This window comes from Mytilus galloprovincialis, chromosome 5 (assembly GCF_965363235.1).
Source record: "Mytilus galloprovincialis chromosome 5, xbMytGall1.hap1.1, whole genome shotgun sequence".
Lineage (NCBI taxonomy): Eukaryota > Metazoa > Mollusca > Bivalvia > Mytilida > Mytilidae > Mytilus > Mytilus galloprovincialis.
Genome location: NC_134842.1, coordinates 68,257,935 through 68,276,038, shown reverse-complemented (window position 1 = coordinate 68,276,038; position 18,104 = coordinate 68,257,935). Strand labels below are relative to the sequence as shown.

The 18,104-nt window shown below is 29.4% G+C and overlaps 1 protein-coding gene across 1 annotated transcript; it reads left to right on the top strand.

Moving 5' to 3' along the window:
• Positions 1 to 765: 765 nt before the first annotated feature.
• Positions 766 to 17,085, top strand: LOC143074677 (uncharacterized). Its single transcript, XM_076250025.1, has 10 exons — positions 766 to 966; positions 9,910 to 10,057; positions 10,587 to 10,705; positions 12,449 to 12,565; positions 13,162 to 13,425; positions 14,112 to 14,165; positions 14,966 to 15,061; positions 15,826 to 15,894; positions 16,319 to 16,406; positions 16,834 to 17,085. Exons 1-10 carry the CDS (start codon positions 805 to 807, stop codon positions 16,899 to 16,901), a joined length of 1,185 nt encoding a protein of 394 aa, XP_076106140.1. The 5' UTR covers positions 766 to 804; the 3' UTR covers positions 16,902 to 17,085.
• The last annotated feature ends 1,019 nt before the right edge of the window (positions 17,086 to 18,104 follow it).

Sequence of the window (18,104 nt, the reverse complement as noted above, 5' to 3'; positions counted from 1 at the left end):
TGCGCTATAAACTTTTTTCCTCATTATGTTGTGCTTAATAATTGTAAAAGTGTAGACAGATTGTTTATGCCAATAACATGGTTTTATCAAATGTTTGCGCAAAATTGAATAAAGGACATGATAAAATAAAATGCATTTCATCCTCAATATCAATACACAATGTACAGGTTCTAAGGTTTATATTTGCATTTCTCTTTTCAATAGCTATATTATGTGCTGATAATCTAAATTAAACAATGCACTTTTTGTAAATTCGGGTATTGGTTAATTATATGTCTGCAAAGAAAAAAATGTATCATATATTTATCTATATATTTTAACGTATTTTTACTGGAAATTAGATTTATAACGACAACCATAGTTTCTTTGACGTATGAAAGGTAGAAATTATAAGAATTTGCAACTGATCTTAAAGCAAAATTTATTAAAAAAAAATAAACAAATATTGTTAGTGACTATTATCATGTAATGGCACGAAAAGGTATTGTGTTTTTCGATGTATGTTCTGATCTTGTGTATTATGGATGGATACCCTATATCACTTGTATTTCTAACACTCAGTGTCTTTGAATTTACCTTCAAATACACATGTCACTGGGAAAGACGAAACACAGGTGTAAACAATGAATGGTGACAGGCTTTCATTCTAAAGAATGGTACCTCCCTTTTCATTACAATTTCCAGCATGTCATCCTTGTTGTTTTAACAATTTATAGTACAATGGGTATATATATGGTAGAAAAAAATACACATTACGGTTCATTTATATTTTGCGTTCGATTAATTAACATATACTACTCTACAATGGCATCACAGTCTTCAACTAGTCAGCAGAAACTTTGGTGGTTTTCGTCAGATAAAGACTGCTTAGTTTTACAGAGAGACTTCAACAAGAAATACTTAGTAGTAGACGTTAAACAAGCAGCCGCTGCCAGGACAGTTACCATCACAGTAGCATTTTCAGAGGTATGTACTTGCATGGATTTTTAATTATAGATTGAACTTACTATTTCACTTATTAGTTTTATTCATGAATGGTAAAAACACATTCATTATGTTGCTTTTACGTTTAATTTGATTATGAGTCTTCAAGTCGGTTATACTCTAGATCACTATAAATAATAAAGTATATATTGTATATAAGATGAGTGAAATTGCTAAAAGTAAGTTGGGATTTTTGTTCATGGTTTTAAAATAAAGGCATTCTGGAGTTGAATAAAGTTCACAATAATAATCTTGTTTTTGTTAAAAGAAAACTGCTATTAAAATATTTTCCATTGTATAAAATAAAGTGACATTCGATCTAGTTTTCAGTTTTTACAGGGGAGGTAATAATCCGTCACGCCAATACAAATGTATACCCAGTGACATAATCAATATTTTATCAATTTTAATAATCAAATAAAAAAAATTATTATATAATACCCCCGATTTTTAAATCAGGCTGTACTTTATTTGAAACTATTTACTACTAAAAAATTATCATATAATGCCCCCGATTTGTAAATCAGGCGTAACTTTATTTGAAACTATTTAACTATATTATTGAGGGTCTTGATTTGGGGGGAGTGGGGGTCGTGTCTATAATTCTGTAAACATTTAATTTTCACCCCTTTTTTTTTCTCTTTTCTTCAAAAATATAACCCCCTATTTTCTGTAATCTTCAAAAAATTAGACCACAAATTTCTCTAATCTTCATTTTTTGCCCGTTATTCTCTAATCTTCATTTTTTAAATATTTTATAATTTTTGATAATCAAATAAAATTATGAAGTCAGGATTATTTGAAACTAATTAATGAGGGTCTTGATGGGCGGTCCAACGATTTACAGAAAAGAGCGACGATTTACAGAAAAGAACCGAAAAGAACCGAAAAGGACCAAAAAGAACCGAAAAGGACCGAAAAGAACCGAAAAGAGGATATATATATATATTTATTAAATAAAGTTAAAACAATGTATATATACACGGATTTTTGTATATTGTTAACAATTCTTCGTAATAATAAAATTGAATGCATAATTCAAAATTTAGATTGTGTATTTATAAGAATATGTGAATTTACAAAAAAGAAACAATTTAACATGTTTTTTTAGTAAATATATTTTTAATACAAGTCATGCATGCTTAATTATCATTTATTTTTCATCAAGAATTTTAATCTTAATTATCATTTAAATATTTGTTTTATTGCCCAGTGGCATTGGGTATGGTAATATAAAAAATATACATGTCAGCATCACCATTTCCTCTCGGATGTTAGATGTCAAATATATTTGTTGCACGTGATTTAAACACGATAATCGTCACTTTAACAAAAATAAAAAGGCTTGTTTCCTCACTTGTTTTCAAAATTACAAAAAATGGTGAGAGCACGTAGTTGTAAATCTCGATATCGAAAACAGTTCCCCTGCTGTATCTGTAGTAAGGATTGTGAATGCACAGAATTCGTCCTCTGCTTTGGGTGTGGAAAATGGGTGCACAGTGGCTGTGTCGGCAAAGGAATGTCATCAGAATTAACAAAACAATGGGCAACGAGAGGACTAAAATTTTACTGCAAATTTTGCTGTTTTGATCAGGAAAGTTTTGACTGCCAGCAGTCCTTGTTAAGGTAAATATTTAGAAAATAGAATTATAAAAATATTGGACGAAAATTTCAAGTCCTGCTACATGTTAAACTTGACAAACTTTACGAGATTCTTGTTTAGTTTTAATTTCTTAATTCGTATAAAATAAAGGGCTACATTAGATAAAAGAAGATTTATTAATAAAAAAAAATGACATCATTATTAGATCGGATTATGATACTAAATTAGTATAATAGTCCCAATTATTCAGTAGTATTGTATAGTCTTTTCGTTTCGTCTTTCATAGGAAATATAAATAAATGAAAAGCGCACCCGCTCTCGGTATAATTAATAATTGTTTACCTTATAATTAGCGTATAGATAAAGGGTGTGAAAAAATTAATGGCCTGTTGATTTCTATTTATTTTATCTAATAAACCACTTAAAACAGATATATGTAGATTAGCGAAACGATGTCCGATGGTGATAAATATTGGCCTGCGCTACATGTATCTATTATAGATAAGCTTGTTCATGGAGATAACGGGACCTTTCTTTAACGATTTCAAATCATAGACAAGTTTAACGTGTCAAAGTCATAATTAATGTGTATTAATTTAACATGTAACACACACACACAAAACACAAACAAAGGCAAACAAATAGAACAAAGTACTCAAACTTATTAGTATTTATTCAATAATTCCTGTTAAATTTTCTTCATGTTTTATATGATATTTTCTATTTTACGTGATATACATATAATATACTCATTCGCAAAACTTTATAAGGAATTGTTGAAATGTTCCAACTAATAAAATTAGCGACCGAGATTGAACAAAACAGTGCATGTTTTATAATTTATAAAATATAATTCATGTAGAACAATTGTTGGACAGTCATAAATTAATATTTCTTATTCATTTGTATATCGACAATGAAAATTTTATCTTGCAATATTATAAGGTAATACATGTACATGTAGACAGAACCATATAATATGTCACTGATGTATTATGTACACGGCATTTGAAACTAAACCTTTCAGAAAAGATGAAAAATGGAGTTGGGATGCACAGAAAGGACAGATTAGATATCGAGCAACGCATTTTTGGAAGAAATGGCATATCTAATGCAGACGATAGTGCCGTTTTTGAAGAAAAGTGTGAAGAAGTCGAAGAATTCTGTAAGGAGAAATTTCCATCATTGAAAGGCTACTTTTCAACGGTTTTGAAGCCAGTCCTTAAAGGGAAAATATATGAGCCGCAAAATGCGGGAAGAATTGAAAGAGAGTGGACTAACAACAATAGTGAATCGTACAATCATGTTCTGAAGATAGCTGTTGATTGGAAGCCTCAGTCATTAGTTGACTTTGTAATAAAGATGACAGACATGGTAGAGGCAAACTATAAAGATTTACGGAGAGCAGTGATAGGGAGAGGACCTTATACGCTTGCGAGCACACACGAACATTTTCAGATTGACAGGCATGTTTGGGCAAACAAAACTTTAATGGAAAGGTACAAATATTTTGCCAGGTTCCGCCGATACCGTATGAAGACCAAATTGGTTAAGTCAACAGATGGCAGACGAGTGGTCAATGAAGCTAGGTCGAAAGGAAAGAAGAAAGGTCAGAGGAAAAGGAAACTGGCTGATAGGACAACTACGATAAAACGCCAATGTGTGCAGTAAATTTATTTCAAAAACAAACGGTGTGTAATTTAATGTATTTATATGTGTAGATATATTTCTCAGCACTAACTACTTATGCTTCATGTTTTTCATTTATATAGGTAAAATACACTAATAAACCTGGAGCACATTAGTCAATGTCAAGACTAGTATTAATTGAATTATAGTATATTGCTATTATTTTGTTGCGTGTTTCCTGCAGTATTTTTTTTTATTACTTATATTACATATCTATTGTCTGTGTATTGCATATGTTATTGTTTGTATGCTATATGCCCTCCTAGAGGCCCTTATTTGGTGAATAAACAAAATCTTTTCTATTTTTCTATTCTATAAGATAGGCATCCGACCCTACCTGTTGTTTCCAAATACATGTGAGTTAAAATTAGTCCTGTCACAGTATAAGGTTTTTAATGATTAAATGCAATTTGCTTATTTCCTTCTATTACAAAAAAAATCGATATTCTTTTCGGTTCTTTTCGGTCCTTTTCGGTTCTTTTTGGTCCTTTTCGGTCCTTTTCGGTTCTTTTCTGTAAATCGTCGCTCTTTTCTGTAAGTCGTCGAACCCTTGATGGGGCCTGTTATTCTGTAGACCTTTAATTTTCACCCCTTTTTTCTCTAATCTTCAAAAATTATACCACAAATGTTTCTAATCAATTTTCTTGGCCTGTTATTCTCTATTCTTCATTTTTTAAGGGCATTATACTTTAATCAATTAACCCCGTCCAGACCCTCTATAATACTTCAACTGTTATTTGAATTCAAATTGTGTGCGAACGTATAGGGTTCGAACGGACCTGTGGGTCGAAAGTGTGAGGTGTTTCGTAACGGGTACGAAAGTGTATTTGGGGAGAACAGATCTTAGCAGGATTACACGATTGCATCTTTGGTATCTTTCGATTACTCCACATAATGCTTAACACAATACCGACACATTATTTTAATGAGTCACCATAGTGATATATTTCGAAGGTACACAAACGGACGAGGTAGCAAAATGTTTTCAATAATATCAAGTCGTCATTCTCATGGCAATTAAAAGGTGGTTGGGAGCCTACGTTTCATCTTTCAGTAATATATCTGCCCCTATATATATATCCTCTTAAATCGATTATAGATATCCTGCATAATAAATGAGACAAGTGTCAAGTGCAACTCGATTTTCAGTATAAGTTGGGGAGGGGGGACATTATTGTAGCCAAAATTCTATGAAATGAATTAAAATAATTTTATTTCACAAATTACAGGACCCATGGCCATGAAGTGCACAAAATTAGATACCATTGACATGATTGATTTACATAAAATGTTTGTAACAACAAAAATAAAAGTCACATGTAAATATGCCTACTAGCATTCAATGGTCAGAATCTAAGGCAAAACCCACATTTATATTGTGAATAAAAGAATAGAATTACATTATTTGCATTTATTCTCAAATCATTTAATTAACTTAGTTTCAACATTCATACCTGAACTCCTTAAACATGTAAAGGATCGAGTTAATAATTCTCCGTTCCAAAATAAATTTTCAAACCACTAGAAAATTAGGAGTCTTTGGGCCAATTTTATGATAAAGAGTTTTCTTAATTCAAAACAGTAAAAAACAGCTGAACTATAACAATTAATAAGATTTATTAATATTTTGAAAATTGTTAGAAATGTATTGAAAGAAATATTCCCTTTGAATATCATGTAGTACATTTAGAAGGCAATCTATGAAAAAATGAAGCTCATCTTCACATAATATTCTGAACATGCTTAAGAAGTAAAAAATAGTTTGATGCAGGCAAATTAAAGTTTTTAAAGTACATATATGCTAAAATTCTTGTAGAGCTAAATAAACCAATCTGTTTTCATTACTTGTATGTTTGTGTCTGTACCTGGGGGCGGGAGGTATAGAATAAGATGAAGCGTCTGTACCCTAAAATCTATACTTTAATAGAATAAAAACAGATTTTTTTTTAGGCAAATTAAAGTACATAGAACGTCATATAATTATACTATATTTTAAACAATTAATTCCTGCCTTGGTAAATTATTTCTGTTATATAACTGTACATACACAATTCACATGTTATCCATCTCAAGTTAAGGGGTTTAATTCAAGTTTACATGCACTTGCAAGTGGATAATACAAAATTATCATTGGTTCTTTGGTTTATTTTGACAAATTTGAATCAAATTGGCTGCTAACAGTGAATTATAATTTCATTTTTTTTCACTTTCATTAATGATTAAACCAAAAAAAGTCATATTTTAGATTTTTATGTATTTACATGTATGAATATTCTATCTAGTGCCCCTTTAAGTACATGTAAGGCATATATTTTGATTTTAAAAGGATTTTAATGACCTGAATGGAAACTATAAATATTTATCATGTATATAGTGTAGGCAATCTGTATGCAATATAAAATTATACCTGGTGAAAAATAAACTCTAATGATAACTGTGAGGGAGTCTGTAAACCAATTTAACAATATGAACAATTTTTGATGCTTGAATTTTTACTGGTCCTAATTACGACATGAGCATATGCAATAGTAGTCACAGCAATTTATTTAACACTGATAGAGGTATAATAGTTATTTTCAAACGCAATACATTACAGATAGATATAAGAAAATGTGGTATGAGTGCTTATGAAACAACAACTCTTCATCTAAGTCACAATTTGTAAATAGTAAACCATTATAGGTAAAAATATAATTTATACAAACAAATATCATGGCATCAGTGATTAATACAGCATATATATGCATTAAAGTTTGAACCATTGAATAATTACAATTCTTTGTTTGCAAAACATACCAAAACCAATTTTGGTTATGGCAAATACATTGACAAAACAAACATGATCAAACATTATGAAAACTCGAAAAATATTATAAGAGATAGAATATAAAAACAGTTACTGTTCTCCTTTCCTCAGTTCTAATGACTCTTTAATAAAAGAAACAACTGCTTTTACATCATTTGGTGTTGATAGATTTAGTATAATCTAGTTTATCAGTAAAATTAAGTGTATTAAAATTAACATATTTTTGTATATAATATTTTAGAAAGATTTCTCTTTTATATTTATTTATTTTACATTGAAAAAAATGAAATTCATCATCTAAGATATAACATATTTTATATTTTCTTTCATTTCGTGTTATTTTGGTATATCGTCCAGTTTCTATTAAAAAACAATGATTGCTTATTCTAAATTTGGTTAACATTTTTCTTGTAATATATATAATAGACAGTGGGAAGAATGACTACATTGTTATTAAGGTGATGCCCAACACCTTCACTTACATTAATTTGGATCGTTTGATTTTCATAAAATTTTGACAAAGTATTTAGTTTGATCCTTTGACAAAAATACAAAAATACAAAAAAAAACAACAACCATTTTATCAGAAAAATTACACTGCATGGTTATATAGCAATTTGACAAACACTAAGTTTTACTATTGAGAAGCTTAATCATGTTAATATTCCCTTAATAACACAATGTAATAAAAATGTTTAGCTGATTTTACAGAGTTATCCCCCTGTAGTGTTAGATACCACCTTTATAAGGAAATGTAGGCATTATTATTTATCATACAAATAAACAATTTTATCAGCTTTAATTGAAAAGGTACATGTATGTTAATCTACATTTTTGAGTTCCCTTATTTTATAGTTAACACTACAATCACTCATACTAGGGATCTGCTTTATGTTTCTAATTTATACAAAAATCTTACGACAGAAACATATATTTTAATAAATTATATGTCTCTGCTTTAGGTTTCTATAATAATTATCATGATTATGTCAAAGTAGATTTTTTATAAATGGAAATAATTTTATAAATTTTAAATAAAAAATTCTTAAATTCTGAAATTTAATTGAAGTTTAGACAAAACATCAATGCTGCAAGTTGTTAATTTTATAAGTAAAAAAAGTACTTACTTGACAAAAAACTGCTGTTGTGACATGTGCTGATTAAGAATACATGTTTGCTACTGATGCAGATATATGTTAAAGAATAAGTTAAACCTACCTTATTTCTAGTTTAATAATTAACCAATGATATTATTTCACACCTGGTTGAACACCTTTTGTGTGATTCCTTTGATGTTTGTAAAATAAGTTATTTGTAATGATTATTTATTGCTTGGTTTACCTGCAGATTAATATTTTATTGGATGCAGGTAGTAATTAAGGAAAACTACTGACAAAAAAGGTGTGAAAGTTTTCGCCTTGTTATTTAAATTGTAAATTTCTTCAATTGAATATACACCAATACTGAGCCATGTAATACATGTAATAAATTTGACAAGATAAAAACCAAAAAGCATAGATTCAAAATGCAGTAAAGAATTGTTTTAGTCATTTTTATTTATACATAGTAAAACAAACCAAAATCATCATTCATGCAAATGAAATCAAATTTACAGATTTAATCATTAATAATTGTGACTGTGTACCCATTTTATTGACACATGCTTCTTTACTAAATGCGCAAAAGAATATCTTATATGACATAATATTCAATATTATAAAAATATATGATCAGGGTGTCTTCTAATTGCTCCATTTGTAAAGTCATGAAAGTTGAGAATGAGCTTCATTCTTTTTTTCTAAAAAGATACAGGAAGATGTGGTATGAGTGCCAATGAGACAATTCTCAATCCATGTAACAATTTATAAAAGTAAACCATTATAGGTCAACATAAGGCTTTCAACAAGGAGCCTTGGCTCACCTTGAACCGCAAGCTATAAAGGGCCAAAAAAAATTACTAGGGTTAAACTATTCAAACACGAGAACCAACAAACTGATCTATATCAAAAGGGAAGTTTTAATCAGAATGTTTCTTCTTTTTAGGTTGAGGAAATTGTTCATAAGCCTTGTTAATGTGGTACCCAACACTTTCATTAAAATTAAATTGGCTCGTTTAATTTTCATAAAATTTTGTACTTTGACCCTTTAACAAAAATATTAAAATATAAACAAAATTTGAACCAACCATTTTGTCAGAAAAATTACACTGATTATATAGCAATTTGACAAACACCAATTTTGATCATTAAGAAGCTTAATATTCCTCTTACAACACAACGTAATTAAAAAGATTAGCTGACTTTACAGAGTTATCTCCCTGTAGTGTTAGGTACCACATTAAATGAAAATTTATTAAATTTTAATCATGTAAAAAATACTTTCTTGGCACAATAACGCCATTTTTAAGTACCAAACTGCTTAGTCTACAAACAATTATTTAAGCATTATTGATATTTATTGAATAAAATTTGATAACAAATGGCTGCTAATACATGATATATACATGATTTAATAGTTGAAGAAACATTTTTTTCCCTTGTTTAAGGAATAATATTTAAAGTTTTTTGTTAGGTGACTTTCGGTCCAACAGTGGCAGTCTGGTTGTAACTTACAGGAATTGAACTTCAGACTTTGGTAATTGTAGCCAACAGCTTAAATTTTGTAGCCCATATATATATATAGTCCTTTACAAGAAAAGCAGAAATTTAAGTAGCCCACACCAAATCTTAGGGACCATTGGCGAGTGAGCCCCTTCGAATTATGGAACCCTAACTTTTAACTATAACTGGTATACATCAATGTATTATTTTTTTCTTTCTTTTATCAGAGTGACCAACTATTAAGAAGAACAGAAGCTAGTTTAGATTCATGGAAGACAGTCGATAAAGATTTCCAGTCTTTAGCAGGCCTTACATCAAGATCCAAGTTTATCAGCACTCTTCAAACAGTACTAGAGGAACTAAACATTGACTTCTGTAAGTTATATTTTCTGTACTCATTTAACTTCTTTGACCAGAGGTCTTTCTCATTTTTTTTTTAACAGTTCACATTTGGTTTACAAAGGAGCACAATGAACCATAAATTGTTTACGGAATATGGTTGGGAGGCCCAAAAACATTGATTTTTATTAAATCACTCGAGTTTAATTGGTAAAAAGAAGATTTTTCTCAACTGTGTTCTGTAATCAGTAGGATATGCATAACATGCATAAGATTACTGCCCTTTTCTACTAAGAAATGCACTTGGTCCTGATCTGGTACTTGTGATTACACCAAATGTGCATATAATAGGTTTGAAAAAAGTAATGTTTTTTCATTTTTCTTCAGAAATTATTTCCTTGTTAAACATATATGATTAAAGGCTGCTTCATTTGTCCTTTGTGCAAAAAGGAGTGTTTTTAGAAACCTGTCAAATTCATGAAAGGGTCAGGAATTTTTAATTTCCTGTTTATTTTTTCTTTTGCATATATATACTGGCAACTCTTCATTGCATTTATTGTTTCAGATGATGTTAATGACACTTCTAATGATGGAGCTTCAGGTAGCAGCTCAGAGATCCCTCTGCAGCAACCAGCAAAGAAACCAAAGTACAAGCACAACAACTCTTTCCTTGAAGAAGTTCAGGTACATTAGTTTACTGACAAATGCAGTTGATCCAATTTGTTTACCTCTATTAACCAGTTAAGAAATACTTTATGCAAGCTAAACTATCGCTTAGGCAAAAAATAATCAAAAATACTGTACATACCCATGTTAATATAAAAAAAGAAGATGTGGTATGATTGCCAATGAGACAACTATCCACAAAAGACAAAATGACACCAACATTAACAACTATTGGTCACGGTAAGGCCTTCAACAATAAGCAAAGCCCATACCGCATAGTCAGCTATAAAAGGCCCTGATAAGACAATGTAAAACAAATCAAACGAGAAAACTAACGGCCTTATTTATGTAAAACAAGTCTACAATTATAGAATAGCTTGCATCAATTATTTAGATTATGATAAGGAAAATTTAAGCTTAGTTTTAGTTTAGTTTGGTGACAATCAGTTTCTTTTAAATGTTTGTCATTTGATACTTGCACCATCGGATTCTTGTGATCAAATTTCAGCATAATTTCTATCATTGACATTTCTTTTATTGATATAAAATATATACATTATATTTTTTTTGTTCAAGGTACAAGGGTACATATTTATCATGTTTATGCATAGAGAAAAATAAACGTGCTCATATATTTTATATGATAACCAAAAACTAAGTCTGAACAAACGTCTCTTCTGGTGAGTTGTCTCATTGGCAACCATACCACATCTTAATTTTTTATATGTTGAGTCCAATTACTGTCAGATATAGTCCAGACTTAGTATTAACCTTGAACTAATTTTAACAGAAAATGTTTTAGTTCTAATCTATAGCATCAAGCCCTAAAAATACACAGAAAAAATTCCCATCAAATCGAGATTAGGAAATGCAAAATCATCCCTTTATTTCCCATGGAAATTAACATTGGAAGGGGAGATAACTCCACTAAATTGATTATTTTTTTTGTCAATTTTTGGTGTATTTTCTTAAAATTTCTGTCAAATATGATACTTTGATGGGGTAATAAGTCTGTATTTGACTATATTATATAATCTTCTGTTCATGGAATATACTTCACCGTATTATGGGTTATGGTTAAAAAAAATTGGGTGCATTTTTCATGTAAAAAATTGCAAATTTGTGGCTTTTTGACCATTTTGGAAAAATAATGTGAAAATTTGGTATGTTTATATCTGTATGTTATTTTTGTTTAGCTACTGTTTTGTTCATTGAAACTTTAAACCACAAAAAGAGGAATAAATGATAAATTATTTTTATTTAATTCGAGATTCCTTACCTTGACATGTTGAAAATAAATGGTCATCTAATGAATTACGAAATCTAGAGTGAAATTTGATAAAAGATATGAAAACATCTTTAGATTTGTTTTTCATACTCTAAAGATTGCTAAAATATCAAGAATCAATACCTTCTGTTGAAAAGAAGCGATAAAGTTTTAATTTTGTATCAATTTTTATTGATATTTCAGCCTTTTTTTGCAGAGTTATCTCCCTTTTCAATGCAAATCTCCATAGAAATTTTAAATTGTGATTTTTTTAGTCTTCCTCAATTCAGATTTTTACAAGACTTTTTACTGTGTACATTTGGGGGATAATGCTAAAGATTAAAACTTAAAAATCTTCTGTTGCAATTACTTTAAGGTTAAGGTCAAATTTATGCTCGATTGACTGGACTAATACTGATTTTTATAGAAATGTAAATTTACATTAACACATATTGGTGCACATATAATAACACCATTTTCTTTATGAATTTCAGATCATGAGAGAGCTGCACCCAAAAAAGGAAGACTATGTATACAACCAGTTTTGGGATTCAAGCCACAAGGAGTGGAGACAGCTTTGTGCTAGTTCTCTTGGTTTTGAGAGGGGCATGGTATGTATTTATTTTTCAATTAGAATTTGATTCGTATCATGAAAATAATATCAAACTTTCAATTTAAAATTTTTTTTTACTAACATTCAACTCTGTTTGATAATTTCCTTATTAGCAATACCATATTTTAATTTTAGAAGAGATAAATTTAACAAATGTGTTCATTCTTATAGTTATATTTGTAGAATTAAAGATTGTAAAGGTATAAAGTTTTATCCCAAATAATTATAAATCAAGTATATGCTTAAGGTCTCCAGTTACAAGATATTTGCAGGTATTTTGGTTCTCAGACATAAAAAAAAATATTAATTTTTGAGGGAAAAAAAAATATCTGTATAACATTTTTACATATTTTTCCTCTTCATACATGCAATAATAAATAATAAATATAATAAGCTGAACCACACAGTGCAATACCTTAAAATTCAGACTTAAGTAGTGAATTTGAAAAAAAACATCACATATTTACTTATTTTTGGGCTAAAAAATTAATGATTGAAATTATATTTATTGTAGAACGTAAGTATTCAATTTTTTATTTATAAAAAAGCATAAGATTGACCAAAATATTTTTAATTTTCTTTATATTTTTATAGGAAGGTACGTTTGGAGGGACCTTCAGAGAGAGGTTGTATGTATCCACACTGCCACAGTCTTGTTTCGACATAGTCAAAGACTTAGAAGACAGCATGACCCAAGGGATGGTGAGGTCCTCGTTCAAGACCAAACAACTAACAGGAGGCCTGTTCCAGTCATTTGTTGGCTTTAAAGAAGAGAGACCTGTGCGCTTTGCCTTACAGCAGTTGGTCAACGGCACAACTACCATGAAAGAATTCAGGGAAAAAGGCAAGAGTTTAAAGGTAAAGATAAATAAATTTCAATAAGTCGACACACTGAAAATTTTGTAACAGTTGTCCACAAGCCTTTCTTATTTCCTATATAAGTACCTGATTGTTTCTTTTAATAAATTTCCACAAAGCTTGTACATGATGTCTTGTTCTGTGTTCTTGTTCTGTCGTCTCTCGATAAAATGCAATTAGAGTTTAACGTTCTGATCCATGGACAGTTCAAATCTGTTTTACACTATGATATCCAACCATCTTGTTTTACAGACATAATTATGTGACTTATTTTTTTTTAATAAAAAAACATAAGTAAATAGAGATGTGGGTACACATCTTTTGAGGGTCACTAAACAATAAAAATAAAGCTGAAAAGAGAGTCAAAATAAATAGCAAAAGTAATCATCTGATGTTATTTATCAGCCATTAGTCATTATTAAGACTCTGCTGATTTTGTTTAATAATCATATTAATTGGTTTGAGTGGAACAATTATACTCCTTACAATTGACTGTAATTAAAATGTTTATTAAACTTCTTAATTAGCACAATTACTCCTTCTTTCCAGTGATTTAGTTATTGATTGTTGTATCTCTTGTGGCAGATTTTGTTTCAAAACTTCAGATATATAAGTGTACACAATTAATTTCAAAATATTTAGTTACTTACTTCTTCTGCATAATAAAACATTTATTTGTTTGACAGGATACCAATCGCCACGTCCAGCAAAATGACACAGAGGAGATAAGACAGACTAGGGTATGTTTACTTTTAATTGTATAGTTATATTGAAACGCATATAAAAAGAAAAAATCATTATTATTTTTCTAATATCTTATATCTAAAAAAAAAAAGTAAAAAATGGAAAGGAACTTTCTCACTTTTGACTTTCTTAAATATTTTGGGATGATTTTGGAATTAAATGAAAGGATATGGACCTGTGATCACTGTTAATCCAAGCTGTTTTGTTGTATTCTAAAAAGTTGTGTGAAATTGATATAGAAAGGCATATAATGCCTGTAGCTCAGATCGGAAGTTCCGGTTTTTGTACTTTTTAACTCAATGGAACTAGTGGGCTTATAAATGTTATTAGATGCATGGTAAAATTTTATACACAAACTAGAATAACAAAATTAATAACTACAGAATTGTAAGGAAGAAAAGTAATGAAACATTCAAAGTTCATATTCCAGCGTTCATAACGGCACTCTGGAATATGTCAACCAGCCCATTGAATTAACAAATACTATCATATATATTCATGAATTGGAAGGTATATTTCCTACAGAAAACTGGGTTAAAAAAGGTTTTATAAAGAGCTTGACTTCCTACATGTACAAGTATTTTTAAAACATTGAATTTTTACTACTAAACACAGAAAAGACAAAAGAGCATCAAATGCCTTTAATTGGCGAATTTATATAGTTAGCAATGTAGCCATGTACTAGTGGATAGATACCTAATACATTTAAACAGATAACAGCAAAGTGTTTGAATTCAGTGTTAAAATACATAATTTTATTAATTTTGAGATTAAAAAAATTATATTTGTCTTTCAGATTATTCAGCAGCAAGGGGAGGAAATCAACTCACTGAAAGCAGAAAATGTTATCCTCAAAGCTGAAAATGACAGACTCAAAACTTTATTGAGCGAGGTAAACATTTTATTTTTTTAAGTTCAAGTCTCTTACTTTTTTAAACACGATTTTTTTAAGAAAAAACAATTTGCTTAACTGTTCATGTTCAAGCCATCTTTCTTAGAGAAAAGAAATTAATATAATTGAAATAGACTTATATGAACAATCTTCTTAACTGTAAAATGAATATATATAACTTAAGGAATTATTTCAAGATCTTTCTCTTGAGATTGTATAAATTATAAACAAATAAATTTTACAAATCAGCATTCTACCATGAAATTTAAAGGTCTTAACTGAATTAGAGGTTTACCAAAATAAAAAATGTCGGAATTATCTTGCAAAGATATCTTTTAAACTTATTATCACATCAAATCAACAACAAAAAATCAGACATTATCAGACATTATATCTATTTATCAAATATATATATATATCTAAATAGAGCTTTGAAAGTTGTTTTTAATTTAAACTTGTGTATAATTTTAGTTAGGGCTTGCATTATAGTTCCCTTATGGGTTTATATCTTAGTTAGAAGCTTCAAAATTGAAGAATCGATCCAAAATCAAGGTCAAATGTATGGCCTCCCAAATAACGTTTCGATTCCTATCATCACTGAAGAGACATAAATTGTTGAAATCAAATATACAAAAAAAAAATGCAAATCTTAACCTGTTAGGTATTAAATTGTCACCAGCAGACATGTTGTATCCGTAATTGATATTTTAAAAATATGTACTTATTTATGTTGAGGACTTAATTTTTTATTTATATTACAACAGGTAGAGCAGACCAATGCTTCCACTGAAGAAGTAACCCAGGATGATGATACAGACAGTAACCAGGATGAGGTAATTGTTTTTGTATTCAACAGTTACTAGTATGAAAATTTGACATGATTAGACTTAATGTTATAACTTCATCAATGTACAATATTTACACTGAAAATGCACCATTATCATTTACATCTGATAATATGGTCTTCAAACAAGCATAGGATATTGTTGTATTTGTATTTTATTTAACTTTTACAATATGTCATATCTGATGACTATTTAATCATTTTATAATTTTGAAAAGCAGAAATCTATTGGGTTTGAACTACCAGATACACCTGGTGCCTTCTAAATATTTTTAAAGAGTGAAACAAGTCAATTATTCTGTTTTTATCATGCTTTTTAAGCCAGTCTGATAAGAAGTTAATTTTATCTTTTGAGAATGGTCAAAAACATATGAAAATGCCTTGAAATTGAATGCTTTGAATTATTTTTATAGGATGAACTTGCAGTAGGCACACAAGTTTCTGCAAGATGGACTGATGGCAGTTTTTACAATGCTGTCATCATCAGCAAGAGAAAAAATGGTAAGTTACATTGACAAAAATAAAATATTAACCAAACACTTAAATAATTTAAAATTTAATTGATGCAAAAAATGAACTTTTGTCAGTTAAATGACTGATTTACAAATAAGTAATGAAAGCTTAGGTGGATATGCCTCAATGTTGCAATAAAATATGTGTATTACACAAAATAATTAAACGTAGCTTTTTGAACTAAATAGATATTCAATATAATAGGCAAAGCTTCAAATTACTTAAATCTCTTTACGAGATGAATGAAAAAAATATTGGGTACCAGATCTGCCATTTTACATTATTCATAATTTTAAGACAATATTATTAAATATAAGAGAATTCAATAATATTTTAGTTGAAACAGTAACTCAGTTTTCTTGAATTCAATTCCTGGATTTATTACATATATTATTATAAGTGTTCTCTTTTTCAGGCTATTATGTCAAGTTTTATGATGGGTGGAAAAGAGTGGTTTCCAGACAAGAAATGAAGAGGTTATAAAATCAACATAGACTTTTTGGAGACATTTTGTTTAAGTGATATTGACAATCCAATTTGTAAAATAATGTGTTACAATATAGACAATATAGACTTCCAAATTCAGTACACCACTCACTTTATTCCCTTATGTGTTACAATATAATTGTTTTCTATTAAATGAAATAAATTTTGATAGGTAGATGTATTTGGTTTTGTCTTCCTTTTTTATCAACAGAAAGTTTGAGGAAAAAGTAGAAAAATATTGTTTCAGCTGCTCTCTTATTGGGCGACATAAAGACATCATTGTTCCTCAGTATCAACATTGTCATCTGCAATTTCTGCTGTAAAGAAATAGTTCCCTAAAATGATCAAAGTACTAATATTTGAATAAAACACTCTAAAAGGGCACACAAAATAAATATTGCAGAGGAAATGTTTGTCAAACACAAAACACACACAGACACACAACTTAATTTTTAAACTCCTGTCTTGTTGCTCCATATTTAACTGGATATTATGAGTCTCATGCAACTCTCAATAGAACTCCAGTGAATGTTGTTTAGTGGCAAATATTTGAATGGTGTAAATAAGTCCATTCTATACAATACCATACTGAGTTCCTGCAGAGAACCTGCTGACTTTATTATTTTAACATATATCCAGTATTTGCAACAAATTGTAATTTTTCTGAAGAAAAAAAATTCAAATGGAAAATAATGTTTGTATTGTAATATAATATGTTCCCATGGGAAAAAAATTTGTTCCCATGGGAAGAAGATTTGTTCCCATGGGAAGAAAATTTGTTCCCATGGGAAGAATTCATTCCCATGGGAACTTTTTGTATTCATCTTTTCCCATGGGAACTTTAAAGTTCCTATGGGAACTCTAAACTTCCCATGGGAAAAGTAATTTTTCCCATGGGAACTTTCAATGTTCCCATGGGAAATTCTAATATTCCCATGGGAATTGTCAAATTTCCCATGGGAAATGTACTTTTAATCAGCTGCAGTGACAACAGTGACAACAGTGACAAGTTGGGACATATGGCATTTTTTAAATTTTTTAATAATCTATCACTGGGCAAAATTTTGTTTTGATATCTTGTAAACCGACAAAGTCAGATTTGCCGGTACCGGAATGGCAAATTTGTCCCGCACAGTGTTAAGCTGCTGCATATGTTTGAACTTATAACAAATAAAGAATTATACAAGGGCATGCTCTCTC